The 14,565-nt window shown below is 37.7% G+C and overlaps 2 protein-coding genes across 2 annotated transcripts; both read left to right on the top strand.

The window, feature by feature from the left end:
• Window positions 1-775: 775 nt before the first annotated feature.
• nqo1 (NAD(P)H dehydrogenase, quinone 1) lies at window positions 776-7,495 on the top strand. Its single transcript, XM_086139663.1, has 6 exons — window positions 776-911; window positions 3,120-3,287; window positions 3,482-3,612; window positions 4,460-4,573; window positions 5,875-5,976; window positions 7,047-7,495. Exons 1-6 carry the CDS (start codon window positions 908-910, stop codon window positions 7,386-7,388), a joined length of 861 nt encoding a protein of 286 aa, XP_085995789.1. The 5' UTR covers window positions 776-907; the 3' UTR covers window positions 7,389-7,495.
• Window positions 7,496-9,619: 2,124 nt separating this feature from the next.
• Window positions 9,620-14,353, top strand: LOC147235699 (gamma-aminobutyric acid receptor-associated protein-like 2). Its single transcript, XM_086143885.1, has 4 exons — window positions 9,620-9,834; window positions 11,301-11,356; window positions 11,440-11,612; window positions 13,810-14,353. The coding sequence occupies exons 1-4, from the start codon at window positions 9,801-9,803 to the stop codon at window positions 13,898-13,900; spliced, it is 354 nt and encodes a 117-aa protein (XP_086000011.1). The 5' UTR covers window positions 9,620-9,800; the 3' UTR covers window positions 13,901-14,353.
• Window positions 14,354-14,565: the final 212 nt, after the last annotated feature.

Genomic DNA, 14,565 nt, shown 5'->3' with positions numbered 1-14,565 from the left:
AACTTTTTACATTCACTATTTCTGTTTAAAGAGGCCCAAGAATAGAGGAGATTATTTGAACAACAGGAATCTGCTCCATTATTCTGTGCACAGAACATTTTTACTTAGTGAGGATAAAAAATGCCTTTCATCCTTCCAAATATGTAAGTCAATATAAGAATTGTTGACACCTCAAAGCTCCTACATTATGTTTTAAGCTTTTGTTACTCTACCTCATCCACCTGAACAGACGCTGTAAAGCAGTTGTACAGGTTCAGCCTCATTTTTTAGAAGTTTGAGTCAATATGAATGGCAAGTGCTTGCGATTTGGCCATCATGTGATCAGATATGTGCAAATCTGAACATCCCGGGACAGACGCTAATGGGCATTTTCTCACCTGCTCCCCAAGCTTTCATCATACTGACATCCTTAAACTCAAAGTCAGTCAGTCATTAAAGCTTGTTTAGGGTGAAAGTGGCGGCAAGTGACATTAAAGTTGGGGATTTACAAAACAGCTCAGGCTTTACTAAATTGACGCCTTCCTCCACTTTCCTCCTAACAAGGTGAAATTAAGTCGGCTTAAAGTGTTTATAAGGCCACATGACCTTGTTGGATAATCCCTTGAAAGTGACCCAAACATTCTTTTCCAGGCCAAGTGAAACCAATCTTATTCGCCTGCACCAATGACTCCACAGCGTCTGACTCAAACACACTCTGACCTCCTCCCTTTCAAAACACTTCACTAAACTGGTTCTGCAGTTTGACAGCATTTTTTTTCTACCCCTAGTGTGCAGTTGTAACTCGGAGACACATTCATTCCATCTTATATCCGATCTATCTATGTTTCTCACGCAAAGAAAGCTGCAGGGTATATAAAAGCTGCAAGGACCTGGTCCACAGTGCAGACAGATCCAGCAGACACACAGCATGGGTAAGTCCACAATGATTTACACTCATTTATTCATCATTCATCATTAGTTTCTACTTCTCTGTACAACTGGTGGAGATGTAAAATGTTGCTTTAATAGCTGTAAGCAAAATACTGAGGCTTCGAAAACCGATCCAACTATTGCACCATCTTAGAATTTAATAAAAGTTGAACGGAAGAAAGACAGAAATAAACTGGGAGAATCTCACGTTGTGATTTTTTTTTTTTTTTTTGCATTGCGATCTGCAGACACACAAAAATATGCAGACCAGTTTTTGTATATTGATGACTCAGAGGATGATTATGAATTGTCTAAAAGCAGGCAGCAAAGCTACACAAACACAGCACAGATTTGAAAGACAAGACTTGACTTTGATGGATTTGATCACGGGGTTCGTGATTGGAGGGTTGCAAAGGGATTTCCCCAAAATCAAATATAATTTTTTATTCATTCATAAGCAGAATTGAGAAGTCTCAGTCTGCTGGCTCTTCAGCCACAAGTTGTCGCTTAGTTTAGCTAATGATAGAAAATACGATAGAGTAATGAATAACAAAAAAATAATAAAGCTGCTCAACTCATTTAAAGGCATTGTATCATATTTTGCAACATTTTTAAGTATTAAGATACATGTTAGGTGATTACAGATCAGCACTTCATATGTAAACCAAAGACCCGTTTGTTTGTATTCTTTCTGCCCGACATCAAAAAATGAAAATGTTAGCAACACTATGATTGAGATAATGATGGAAGCTAATTGGAATTCTGTTGCGCTCTGCTGTTTACAAACTAACAACCTTTTAAGTGTCTATACACCCACATCCACACTAATGGACATTTCGCCATTTTTCATCACTTATATTGTGTTGTTTTTAAGACCAAAACTGAGATAAATGTAATGAGGGTATTGGTTGCTTTTTTAAAATTATTATTCAAATTTTGTTTGATGGTTACGTTATAACAACACTGACTTTACTTGAACTTTGTATTTGTATAATAAATGTTGTTAAATGTCAAATAAGTAATAGGTAAAGATGCGCAGTTTGCATTGTTTCACTGAACCCCCTTGAGTTCGCTGCAAGAAATGCAGACTGTCATCGAAAATATCATTCAATGTTTTATTTTAGAATGATGTTAGCATGAAAAACAAGCACAAAATGTAAAAAAAAATAAATGTTTTTTCCATAATTGACAATCAATTACTTTTCAGTATATGTAAAATTCCAATTTTCTTGATTTTTACACCACTACCAATTGATTGGTAGAATTTTACAAATCCAATATTTTCATATATATGTATATATATAATGGTAAGTCAAACAGCAAGAAAAAAAAAATTGATACTGAATCTTTATAAGGACATGGGTCACATTGGGTGTAACAGTACACTGTTTATTTGTACAATTCGAATAAAAGACATTGAATAATATGAACAAATGGATTTTCTCACCTGTTGCAGTAATAACTCAGGCATTTTCCCTCTGAATAGACTTGTTGTGTTTTTGCAGCCTTGATGCCTTTAGATATCTCGCAGACTTTTTTTTTTTTGCCTTTGGGAACATTTAGATCAGCCTGTCTCTTACACATAGAAAACATGGTGATTATGTTAAAACTGTCAGAAAAAGACATTTCCACTTTAAATGTTCTATCATTCAGATTATTGTGAATTAATTCAGAACCACAGCCAGAATGTCAGGCATGAAAGAGTAAACACCTAATCAAACACATTTAGCAGCTTTTTCAGTGCGATCACTTGATATTCAGCTGCAGATCAGATGGCTCTTTGTTTTCTGTTTTCCAAGTGAGCCGTGACTGATCCAACTCCTGATTAAAACTCAGCCGGGCATTATCCTTCTCTCAATGATCCCTCTTGTTTCTGGCACTGGTGAAAAATAAACCCCGAGTACTTAAATATGTTATAAGTGTATAGTATATGTATGTGTATGGTATATGCTAGTATATCCATCTATTGTATTAGACTTTAGATGGTTAATACATTTCCCTTTTCCTGTACTTTTATTTAACGCATTGTACTTACTATTCTAAAAATAATATTTCAAAGAAAATGCAATACATAGTGCAAGAGTATAATATCTAATGCAGTACTATAAATTAAAATTGTCTCCACATAACTTTGAAATGCATTTCTTTTTAGATGTTTTCACCATTACTACTTTATCAGTGCTTGACAAATTAAAATGTGTGTTTTGCAGCTCAGAAAACAGTACTGATCGTTTATGCACACCAGAGCTTAGGCTCCTTCAACGCAGCAATTCGGGACGTAGCCATTCAGGAGATGGAGGAGCAGGGTTACCAGGTTATTGTGTCCGACCTCTATGCCATGAACTTCATCGCTAACGCCACAGTCAAGGACATTACTGGTATGTATCCCTTGCTCGCTTCCAAGTTCCCCCAACTATGGCTTAAGACTATAGTAAAATTTGAAAAAAGTATAATTTCACTCTAACTTGAGCTTTTCAGTATTCAGAATTTGAGGGTTACTGGCAAAACTCCAAAATAAGGGCCAATCTCATCCTTCATCTCTCATATCCAACTGTGTGTGTGCTGTATCCAGGTGATCTGAAGAACCCGAACCTGTTCCAGTATGGAGAAGAGACCATGCATGCTTGGATAGATGGGCGTCTCAGTTCAGACATTGTGCTTGAGCAGGAGAAAGTGGAAAGGGCTGATCTTATCATCTTTCAGGTCAGAGACCAAAATGTTGTTGTTGGTCTAAAGGTATAACGGCAGGATTTCGAAAGAGGAAGCAAGAGGGAGAGCGAGCGAAAGAGAGATTTCAATCTAAAATGTCACTCCCTGAATTATATCTTATAACTCTATGGTGGGTTTCTTTCCATCCCCATCTGGGAATCCCTGACCTGAATCATGGTCTAGTAAAGAGCCACGTATATAACTGGATGTGAGGAGATGAGGCTTAGGGACTATCTTTAAAGTTCATCCTAGAAAATAGTTTTAAAGGTAAAGAACCTCAGTCATCAGTAAGTCTTCCCAAAATTAGAATATTAATGATAATATCAGTCTTTTTAAAGTCACTGCTGCTTTAAAAGAGAGGTCAAATCTTTATTTAGTGAAAAGAAACATTGGACTCTGTGTCTTTTTGTCATAATATAATAAAATATCAAGTATAATTAGTATAGTTTCGCTATTATACTTTCCTAGTATAGTGTAATTAGAATTATTTGTAATTGAATTTATGACTATAGCATCAACCTTTATCCCTTGTATCATTATATTGTTCCTGGAGCTTTCACCTGCATCTGCAGTCAAATGGATTGCAGCCATTGAGGCTGAAACACATCAAATGAACATGCTCAGATTAGTCTGCATTTAAGTTTTGTTCAACTATGATCAACTTTATTTGATTAAAATTTGACTTGAATTAATTTGAAAGTTGGAATACATGCTCATACAAAATCATCACATTTTTAAGGAGGAGACTCAGTACATAACTAGGTAAACAGAGACTGGCAAAGAAAATTGGAAAATGTGGTATTGATTGAAAGACTAAATATGATACTTTCCATTTCTGCAGTTTCCTTTGTACTGGTTCAGCGTGCCTGCCATAATGAAGGGCTGGATGGACCGTGTGTTAACCCAAGGCTTTGCTTTCTCCCTGAAAAAGATGTACAACAATGGTGTGTTCAAGGTCAGTCTCACTTGGAACGATCACAGAGCTCACAAAAGGAAGAGAAAATCCAGTATTCTGAATGTATTTTTTGTGAAATTCATTTGAAATAGTCCATTTATTTGTGTGAAGAAGAAATAACCCCCAGACCCACTATACTCTGTGGGGTGGTTGAGATTAACCGAGAAAGATAAGAACATTTTCATTCCTCCCAGAAGATTATAGAAATAGACAATGGATATCCTATAAACAGCATTTCAAGAAAATCTATTGACTCAATTGCGAAAAACTGTAATATACCGGCAATAAATAGAAAACCACAGTGTCAAGTGAAAAAATGGCAATATACTATAAATGTCCCAATGTAATGTAAAACTAGAAATCCAACTAATTTCAACAACAGAACATTGCTATAGTGTTGAGATTGCATTTAGATGTTGAGAGGAATAGAGGAATAGAGTTGTTTATTATGTGTAAAAGGGGTTATGTGATGTACATAACCCCTTTTACGCATGATAAACAACTCCATTCCATTCACTCTTTGATAAACCCTAGTCCAGTTAAATCAGCATCATCCACAAACAGGAGCTATTTTTACTATTCAGGTCATCAGGAAATATGTAAACTGTTCAATAACTGCTGAAATGTACAAATTAATGGTCTTAGTAATTAGTTGTTGATGGAATAGCCGAGGCTAAAGCTCAAATCTGCTACATCAAAAATGAAAAGCCACCTCTATTCCAAAGATTGGCTGGAAAATTGTTGTGCAACTCTGTCTGACCAACTGTTTTCAAGAAATGGAGGCATGGCAATGTACGCATACACACGTACACACACAAACACACTATACATAAACAAACACACACACACACACACACACACACACACACACACACACATGCACACACACACACACACAACATACATGCATGACTATATGTGACCTTCAAAACTAAAATACACCAATATAGATATATATATATTTCGATGCAGGTATTTTATGGCAATTCATAAAATGTTGCTTTTGATGCCCATTGAGGATATCAAACCAAAGATCTGTTTTTTTTCAACATTGCATTCAGTCAACACACATCTCCTTTAAACAGAAACGCACGCACACATTCACACACACGAACACAGCTTGTCCAGTAATAATGAGACCCAGACCCATTTTACATTTTATTAGTTTTATGTTAGGCTGTAAAAAAAGGAAATGAATGAGACAGTTTTTACATTTTTTTAGTTTAAAAAAAAATGGACTTGTTATTTTTTATTGACTCCAGCATTGATACTGAATAATCATTGTATTTTTATGTCTTTAGGATAAAAAAGCAATGTTGTCCTTCACAACTGGAGCAACACAAACTATGTTCCGGCCCGATGGCATCAATGGAGACATTAACATCACACTATGGCCCCTACAGGTGAGAATGAAGCCTATTTGAGTTGCTGTTCTTGCGATAATAGATTTAGAATGTGACACTTTATTCTCTTGTACTCCTGAAACCATTTTTTTACAGTAATATATCTATTCATCATGGGCCCGTTAAAACTTTTTGAAGATTCTTGATGAATATCTGCTTAACTTAAGTCTGTGTTATAAATAAATAACATTCTTCATCTTTTACTTTCAGCTTTTCCCTTCAGGGGTTGCAACAGCAAATTAACCTTCTCCATCTAACCCTACTCTTGGTATCCTCTTTCACACCAACTGATTTTATATCTTCTCTCCCTACGTCCATAAATCTTCTCTCTTGGTCCAGAACTCTTGCCTGGCAGCCCCAATTCCAGAATAAATAACATCCACAACAACCTTAATTGCTGAAATGGAGCATTGTAGTTATATATATATATTATGTGTTTTATATTTGTTTATTTAAGAATTTTTTTAAGCCACCGACCCATATTTCTCAGTTGATTGTATTATCTGAAATTGGCAGGAAATATTTCATGACCTGGGTGTCATGTTATTGGACAGCAAATAGGTGCTTATTTTGCTATGAAGTCCGAAGCACAGTGGGACTGCTGTTGATGATGCAGCACTAAACAATCAAAATGTTTTTCTTCTCTTTAAGGATGTTTGTACTCTATTCTCACGCAGAACCAACCTGCTCACTAAGGTTACATAATGAGATCTATTTTCTGCAATTGGCAAAAACAGAAATGTATTCTGTTTCTGTGTAAAGGAGATGTGTGTTGACTGAATGGAATGTTAAAAAGAAAAAAGATCTTTGGTTTGATATCCTCAATGGGCATCAAAAGTAGTATTTTATGAATTGCCATAAAATACCCGTATCGAAATATATATATATATATCTATATGGGTGTATATTAGTTTTGAAGGTCACATATAGTCATACATGTATGTTTGTGTGTGTGCGTGTGTGTGTGTGCATGTGTGTGTGTGTGTGTGTGTGTGTGTGTGTGTGTGTGTGTGTACTGACATCAAATCATTGTGATGCTGACGCTATTTTATGTTGGCTTTTTCTTCCAGAACGGCACTCTTCATTTCTGTGGATTCCAGGTCCTCGCTCCTCAGATTTTCTGGAGTCCGGCTCACTGTCCTGTTGAAGTGCGAACTGCAATGCTAGAAGGGTGGAGAGCCAGACTAAAAGGACTGATGGAAGAGAAGCCTTTGACCTTTGCCCCCTGTGAGATGTTTGATCTCAGCTTCAAGGGGGGGTTCGTGCTGCGGCCAGAGGTAAAAGAGGAAAAGGCATCACAGCAATACGGCATCACCACGGGACACCATATAGGGAAACCACTGCCACCTGATAACCAGACCAAAGTTCAGCTCTCAGATGAAAATGGAGCAGAACCTGCTTCCAGAAAGTAGAACATGAAATTCCTTTTCACAAATAGATTGCACAATTACCTAAATAGCACAATGTATTTTTATGAAAGTTGTATGTACACTGAAAAGGACATTAAAGAATTTTCATGACAACTGTTTGGCTTTTAATAGATGTCTCTGTGATCTGTATTTGTACAGAATCCACCACACAGTGTCAGGGAGTAAATGGGTACATTTCCTCAAGTTTAAAATTCCTCCACAACATTTCAGAGGGAATTATTGTCTCATTACAACACTATCTTTGTATGATAGTTAGTTTCACATGCATGATTTCTATACAATATTTTTGAAAATTATAATAAAATATACATATAGAATAATTTAGCATGTAATATAGCAGTGATATGTTGTGTAGGCAAAAATTACTCTTGAATTACCCATGCATTATTACACTATATCAGCAGTGGCAGACGATGGGTGGATGGTTTGCGCCTCTAGTGGCAGACAAAGCAAACATAAGCAATCAGTGAAAAACATTGTGGAACCGTGCTGCCACAGATCCTTACCATAAAGTGAATAACAAACCGAAGATCATCAGCTTTTATAGCTTAACTTTGCTTTTTTAAAATGCTGTCAATCAATTTATGTGTGTGTGTGTGTGTGTGTGTGTGTGTGTGTGTGTGTGTGTGTGTGTGTGTGTGTGTGTGTGTGTGTGTGTGTGACACATGACTTCATAAACGGCACCCATGAATCATACAACCCCCATCATTACACTTTATGTACTTCAAGACTATTCACTGTTTACACCACTCTTTTGAGTGGTCCTTCAGCAAAGTTCCCACTGCTATTTCATCAGTTGTAATGCAACCAACATGAAACCAATTCTTCTTTGGTGAGCTTTGCTGGAATTTACCCCCTGGATGCCCCTGTATCTTGCTGCATGTAAGATAACAGAATAACCGAATCAATAACAATGCATGTTGCTGCAATCCAGTTACAACGACATGGTAAGCAATTAAACACACTACATACACACATCAATTTGTTTTTTTCTTTTAATAATACTAGCAACTTGAGGTCCACTGTTTCTGTTTGAGGAGTCATAACTTAGGATCAGTGCATTATCGCTGTACTTACTCTTGCTATAGATGTAGTGTGTATTGACTAGCTCTCACTGTACAATGTATACCAAATAACTCTAAATATAAACTGGGATCCCCTGAAAGCCAGATAACTTTCACAGGCAATCCTGCAACTGCACCACTCTTTTTCTTGGACACCCCATTATCATTCTCAAGTTGATAAATGCTGCCAAAGTGTGATTTTCATAACCCATTCTATGTCCACAATGAGTGCAACATCTTTATAGCTTTCTTAATCTCCTTGATATTAAAAAACATCCAAAATGATGAAAAAATGCCAGCCCTCCAGATTTCCCCCCTCACTATTTTAGATTACCATCCTTGCCTTGTTAAAACTAAGCTTTCTTTTGTCAACAGAAAATTAAATCACAATGCCATTACTAATTTTTCATCTTGATCATTCTGTCCTGCAAAATTCTGCCACTTACCAAAACAAAGGCCTTTCTATAACCAGTGCAACATGTATAAATATCCCTTATTGTGATCAAAAAGATTATTGAACTTGCTCCAGGAGTGTCATTGTCAGCTGTGTACTGTCCTAATTCTTCGGACCCAATATCCATGGTTCGTCCAACAGAAATCTAAGAAAATAAACAATAACCCAGTGCTTATAATTCCAATTAAATGCAATTTTGATAAGAACCTCGGCTCTCTGAGGACAGAATGTTTCATACTGACTCTGACGTATAGATCTAGAATGGGTTATACCAGAACTCTGGGGGTGGGGGGTCTAAATAAAACTAAAAGGATTCGATTCTTTTGTAACATTTCATAAAAAAGAAAAATTCTGAATATGAAATGAACACTGAGTTCAGTTTTTTTTTCCGTGTTTATGTTTGCGCTGATGTTGATTACAAGCGCAGCGGACAGGACGAAATATGATTAAGGGGGAAGCCATGCAACCTTGTGCTATATTAGAGCTGGAAGACTCGCGCAAAAACGAGTATTACTTACATCAAGAAGACAAAAACAATCATTAATTTCACTTATCACTAAAATATAGACAAATACTTTGAGTATTTATGATTAATCACGTTGAGCGTCATGCGTTATTCTATGGACACCCCTCAAGCACAGCAAGTTGGAGCAATCCAGTAGTTACGTCATCTGATGAGCCCAGCTTTGTACACTGTTAGTTAGCGGAGGTTGTTTGTTGTTTTGTCGATGCGCAGAAATCAGCTGTGTAGCTCTCACTCCAATTTAGAGCTACAGTTTAAAGGACAGTGAAAAGAAGGGCATTTTATCCTCTACAAACCCCGAGTGGTGTTTAGCTTCCATTGCATCGAGCAAAAAGAGCCCGGCAAAGGCAAACATGAAATGGATGTTCAAAGAGGATCACTCTCTGGGTAAGAGAGGAGGGGGGCTTTATTTGGACGGAGACGAACATAAAGGGTCCACGGAGAGACTTTATTAAAATGATATGTTTCATCTTCAGCTGTAGGAACACAACCTTGGGTCAGCTTTTCATAAAACCGTATTTTTTGAAAGACGACGAGCTGAAACTGGCCTTGCCGTCAGGCTTTTGTGTGGAGAAGGGCTTCTGTTTTGCTTAACGGTGTCGACAGGAGAAAAACATCACCCTTAACTACGAGTGTCAGTTCATTTTAAAGCGATTTCCTTTTTATTTTCGCTTAGAAAGATGTCCTGGGATCATTTGCGTCTCGAATTCATGCGTGTCTTTTTGTTTATTTGCAACCATTTAGTGCCCCTGCCGAGGCTAATGGTGGACGTTGTATAGGCGAGACATTAAAACTGCTGCATCCTCGCACTGCGTTGATTCGTTTTATCAGTTGAGTTTTAATCTTTGGCATGGTCTATTTATGTAGCCAGAGTATTTTTGTCTTTATCAACAACTGGCAACCTCGCAGCTTTTACCACAAAGTTGTTTTCGTAAAAGATTTGCAGGCCTGCAGTTTAGCTAGTAGCCGTTTACATAATGATTATGTAGATGCAAATGACCGTAATCTTTAATAAACGGACTATCAGCTTATTCCGTGAACTGCTAACACCAGTAGCTAATTTATGAAAAGGACAACCAGTACCCTGGATATTTCGTCATAAAGCCTGAAGTGGTATACTGTGTATCCCTAAAGACACGATTAACAGAAACTCGTCAAGTGTATGCTTCTCACACCGTGAAATCCATAGAATTTCTGATGTCACAACATGACCTTTTTTGTTTACGTATGATCCTTGCAGCTAGTTCAAACAAAAATAAGACCGAAATGCCGAAGTGTTGATATTTTTTGAGATTGTCTTTTGTTTTTAGTTTTGTTAAAAGGGGGGAAAAGTCTTCTTTAAACTTGAGAGACTTTAAAGTATACAACAACAGTGTCAAAGATAGCTCCTTTATGTTTGGTTTGGCCAGTGTTATTATCAGTGGTGGAGTAAAGACCACATTACCCAGAATCCCACACTGCTTCCTGTGAAGGACTGCATTCTTTGGCTCAGGTTCCTGTTAAATACTGTACTCATAATTAACATTATACACTGGGTTTGCAAATCAGATTACTAACGTATCATTATGCCGTCTTTTTAATGAACTATCAAATGACAATAAATCCAGCCCAGAGCCCAATCTGTGTTTTGAAAATATTTTGATACCTCATCTCTCACCTTCCCCAGTTATATTGTGAGCAGTATTCCCACTGAAATATGTGTGTAAATCCTCTGCTGCTGCTTGTAAATTGTACACCCGCTGCTATAAAGCAAATTACTTCTGTCAGAGCAGAAAAGCAAGAGTTATCCCAGAAGTTATGTTTTCAGTTCAATCCTCCCCCCTTAAACTTGATTGTTGGTTTTTGTCTTGCAGAACATCGATGCATAGAATCAGCCAAAATCCGCAACAAGTACCCTGACAGGGTTCCAGTGAGTGACATCCAGTCCAACAGGTTCAAGTCATGTCCGTCATGTTTTTTTAGTTCTAATTAAGTCTCTGGGTGCTGTCTCAGGTGATAGTGGAGAAAGTGTCCGGATCACAAATAGTGGACATCGACAAGAGGAAGTATCTGGTCCCATCTGACATCACAGTGGCCCAGTTCATGTGGATCATCAGGAAACGTATCCAACTGCCCTCGGAGAAGGCTATCTTCCTGTTTGTGGACAAGACAGTCCCCCAGTCAAGGTAAGGACCAAGATATTTTTGTTGTTAGTTGTCAGCCACTTGCCCAGATCTTTAAATGTAATGCCCAGAGAGGAAAGGGGGATCAGGCATAACATCCAAAATATACTTGGAGAAAATTGGATATTTTTAAATTTAATCATCTTACCATGGAGCAGTTTGCAGCCAACTACAGTCATCGACAACAATTTCAGTAGTAATTCAAGTAATTGTGTGTCTCATCCATTCGCATGTGTAGAAAGTCCAGTCTGTGAGTAAAAGAGCTTAATTTCATTATTTTCAACTTGATGGTAAAAACGTAACCTGCTTGTTGATCTAGCTTCTCTAGTGTGGAAAATAATACAATTAGCTAAAGCTAGTCATCCATCCATTATCAATCACATTTTCTGTACTTAGGGTCATGGGGGGATGCTGGAGCCTATCCCAGCTGTTATTGGGCAAGAGGCGGGGTACAAACTGAAACGGTTGCCAGTCGTAGGTCGCAGGGCCAAATATATAGACAAACAACAACATACTTTATTTATTTACACATCCTTGCAGTTTTTCTCTAATTAACCTCCTGCATGTTTTAAAAACATGCAGGAGGTTGCATGTAAACATGCATTATGCAAGCGAATCCCACCCTCTGTAGAAATCAAACCACGGACCTTCATTCTGTGAGGCGGAAGGGCGAGCCACTGTGGCCCTGTGCAACCCCTTTGTTAATCAACACACCGAAATTGGTACAAATTCGTGCAGAAATTAAACATGTTGCCTTACAAGGGCACAACAGAGATTAATATGAAGTATACTGAAAGTCATAAATCACCTGAATAAGAAAAGATGAAAAATTAAGTAAAATTATGAGATGTGAAGTTTAGTCAAAAATCACCTGAAAATTAATTCTCTTCAAGGTAGAAAAAGATGACTAAATGTTGATCCTAAATGTTGTTGAACTGAGTTAAAAGAGGAATGATGATCTATTAAAGTTGATTTTAATGACCTGGAAAAGACACTGCTTGAAAAAGTGAAGGAAATGGCAGTTTCTGCTCAAATATAATTTATGGACTAAGGAAGGAGGACAAGGGGTTCTCTGAGGCCTAGTCTCAGCTTCTGGTCTCAGCTGGAGAGCATTGTGAGTTATGTCACATGTCATGTGTGCTGCTGCAGAATTTTAGCAGCAGAAACTCTTCATACCTGAGAGTCAGAAAAGCACAATTTTCTCCTTAACTTAAGCAGTATGCCCCGATGTAGATTTCTTGTATGGACTTTTGAACTCTGGAGTTGACCAGAAAAATATCTTAAAAATGCATTTTAAAAGGTGTCCTGAAATAATGGTCAGGTTTTTGACAACTATCCCCTTACTGATCAAATTGTATGGAGTCTGTCAGACTTTCTGTCTACATTATCCGTCTGTGTGTCTCTCTGTTACTCTCTCACTGTATGTTGAAGGTTTTTTGAGGTGTTAAATACAGATAAGATCAGTTGATCAGAAGGACATCGCATGTTGGATGTTGAGGGAGACCAAGTCAGAGAAGCCAGACTGGGATGGTTTTGTCATGTACAGTGGTGGGATAGTGAATATATTGGTAGAAGGATGCTAAGGTTGGAGGCAGGAGGCCGAGGGGCAGACCAGAGAAGATTTATGAATGTAGTGAAAGAGGACATGAAGTTGGTTGGTGTGAGAGAAGAAGATAAAAAGAATAGGGTTAGATGGAGAAGCTTGATTCGCTGTGCCAATCTGTGCTGAAAGGAAAAGAAGATATAACAACATTAAAGAGAGCTATAGGTATATACACTGTGTGTGTGTGTGTGTGTGTGTGTGTGTGTGTGTGTGTGTGTGTGTGTGTGTGTGTGTGTGTGTGTGTGTGTGTGTGTGTGTGTGTGTGTGTGTGTGTGTGTGTGTGTGTGTGTGTGTGTGTGTGTGTGTGCGTGTGTGTGTGCGCGCGTGGGCATGTGTCCTATGAACATGCCCTAGAAATATTTAAAGGCATTGCAAATGCTGGAAATGTAAGAGTGGAAGCAGTCGTAAGAAAAATACTAACTGTGTTGTCTAGTACATCCTGGCTGAGGTAAAATCCCCTCATTCATTATTTTTTTTTATCAAAATGATGTGTAAATCAGAACTGATTCACGTAATTTTGTCACTCATCAGTATGACAAGACATGAACATTACTGACCTGCAATTGTCGAAGTGAACGCATCTGCTTTACGTTGCAGCATTACGATGGGGCAGCTGTATGAAAAGGAGAAGGACGAGGACGGCTTTTTATACGTGGCTTACAGCGGAGAAAACACCTTTGGTTTTTAAAAAGGAAGCCATGATCATAACCGGCCTCACCCGCTGCGCCGCTCGGCCACACCAACACCCGCTACATCTAATCACAGCCCTCACTTGGCCCCTGGAGAGTTGGCAATGAAACCCCAGAGAAATTCAGCGTAATGAACGAAACAGATTGACAGACGGACAGACGGACCAACAGACCGGAGGAAAACAATCAGTACCGGCGTATTTGTTTGGCCCATTCATAGGTTAAGTTGTGTATAGTGAGTTAACTTTCAGTTACTTGTTTTCATGTTTTTGATTTGAAGAAGGTTTTTTTTGTTTTTGTTTTTTTTTTTCATCTTTTAAAAAACGTGTGAATGAGTTCTTGCTTTTAGTTTTACTTTATTCTTTGAAGATGAATATTTAAAAGAATTGTAATTTAATTATTTGAGGGTAAGGTAGCTGGATGACCTAACCAATAAAAATATGAAAAACAAACCAGACTCTTCTTTTAGATTGGCATTTCTGAATTTAAACCTGCTTTGAAGTAAATATATATTAGTACATTTTGGGGCTTGTACTAAAATGAAATAACAGTCAAGCTTATTGACAGTGCTACAGTGATTGCAGTTAACATGAAAGGAAACCACTAATATCCAGGAGCTGGTGAACATTTTATTGTAGCTTGCATATTTCCAAACATGACAAAA

This window comes from Fistularia commersonii, chromosome 3 (genome assembly GCF_037954325.1).
Source record: "Fistularia commersonii isolate RoL2024-O1a breed Wild chromosome 3, RoL_Fcom_v1.0, whole genome shotgun sequence".
Taxonomy (NCBI): Eukaryota; Metazoa; Chordata; class Actinopteri; order Syngnathiformes; family Fistulariidae; genus Fistularia; species Fistularia commersonii.
This window is presented reverse-complemented; position numbering and strand designations above follow the sequence as displayed.

Bases quoted from the DNA above. Each gene is read 5' to 3' on its own strand.
- nqo1 (XM_086139663.1), top strand. The intron at 3,613-4,459 runs GTCAGAGACCAA...CCATTTCTGCAG, and splicing joins CTGATCTTATCATCTTTCAG to TTTCCTTTGTACTGGTTCAG. The intron at 4,574-5,874 runs GTCAGTCTCACT...TTATGTCTTTAG, and splicing joins ACAACAATGGTGTGTTCAAG to GATAAAAAAGCAATGTTGTC.
- LOC147235699 (XM_086143885.1), top strand. From the start codon at position 9,801: ATGAAATGGATGTTCAAAGAGGATCACTCTCTGG. The intron at 9,835-11,300 runs GTAAGAGAGGAG...TTTGTCTTGCAG, and splicing joins CAAAGAGGATCACTCTCTGG to AACATCGATGCATAGAATCA. The intron at 11,613-13,809 runs GTAAGGACCAAG...TTTACGTTGCAG, and splicing joins AAGACAGTCCCCCAGTCAAG to CATTACGATGGGGCAGCTGT.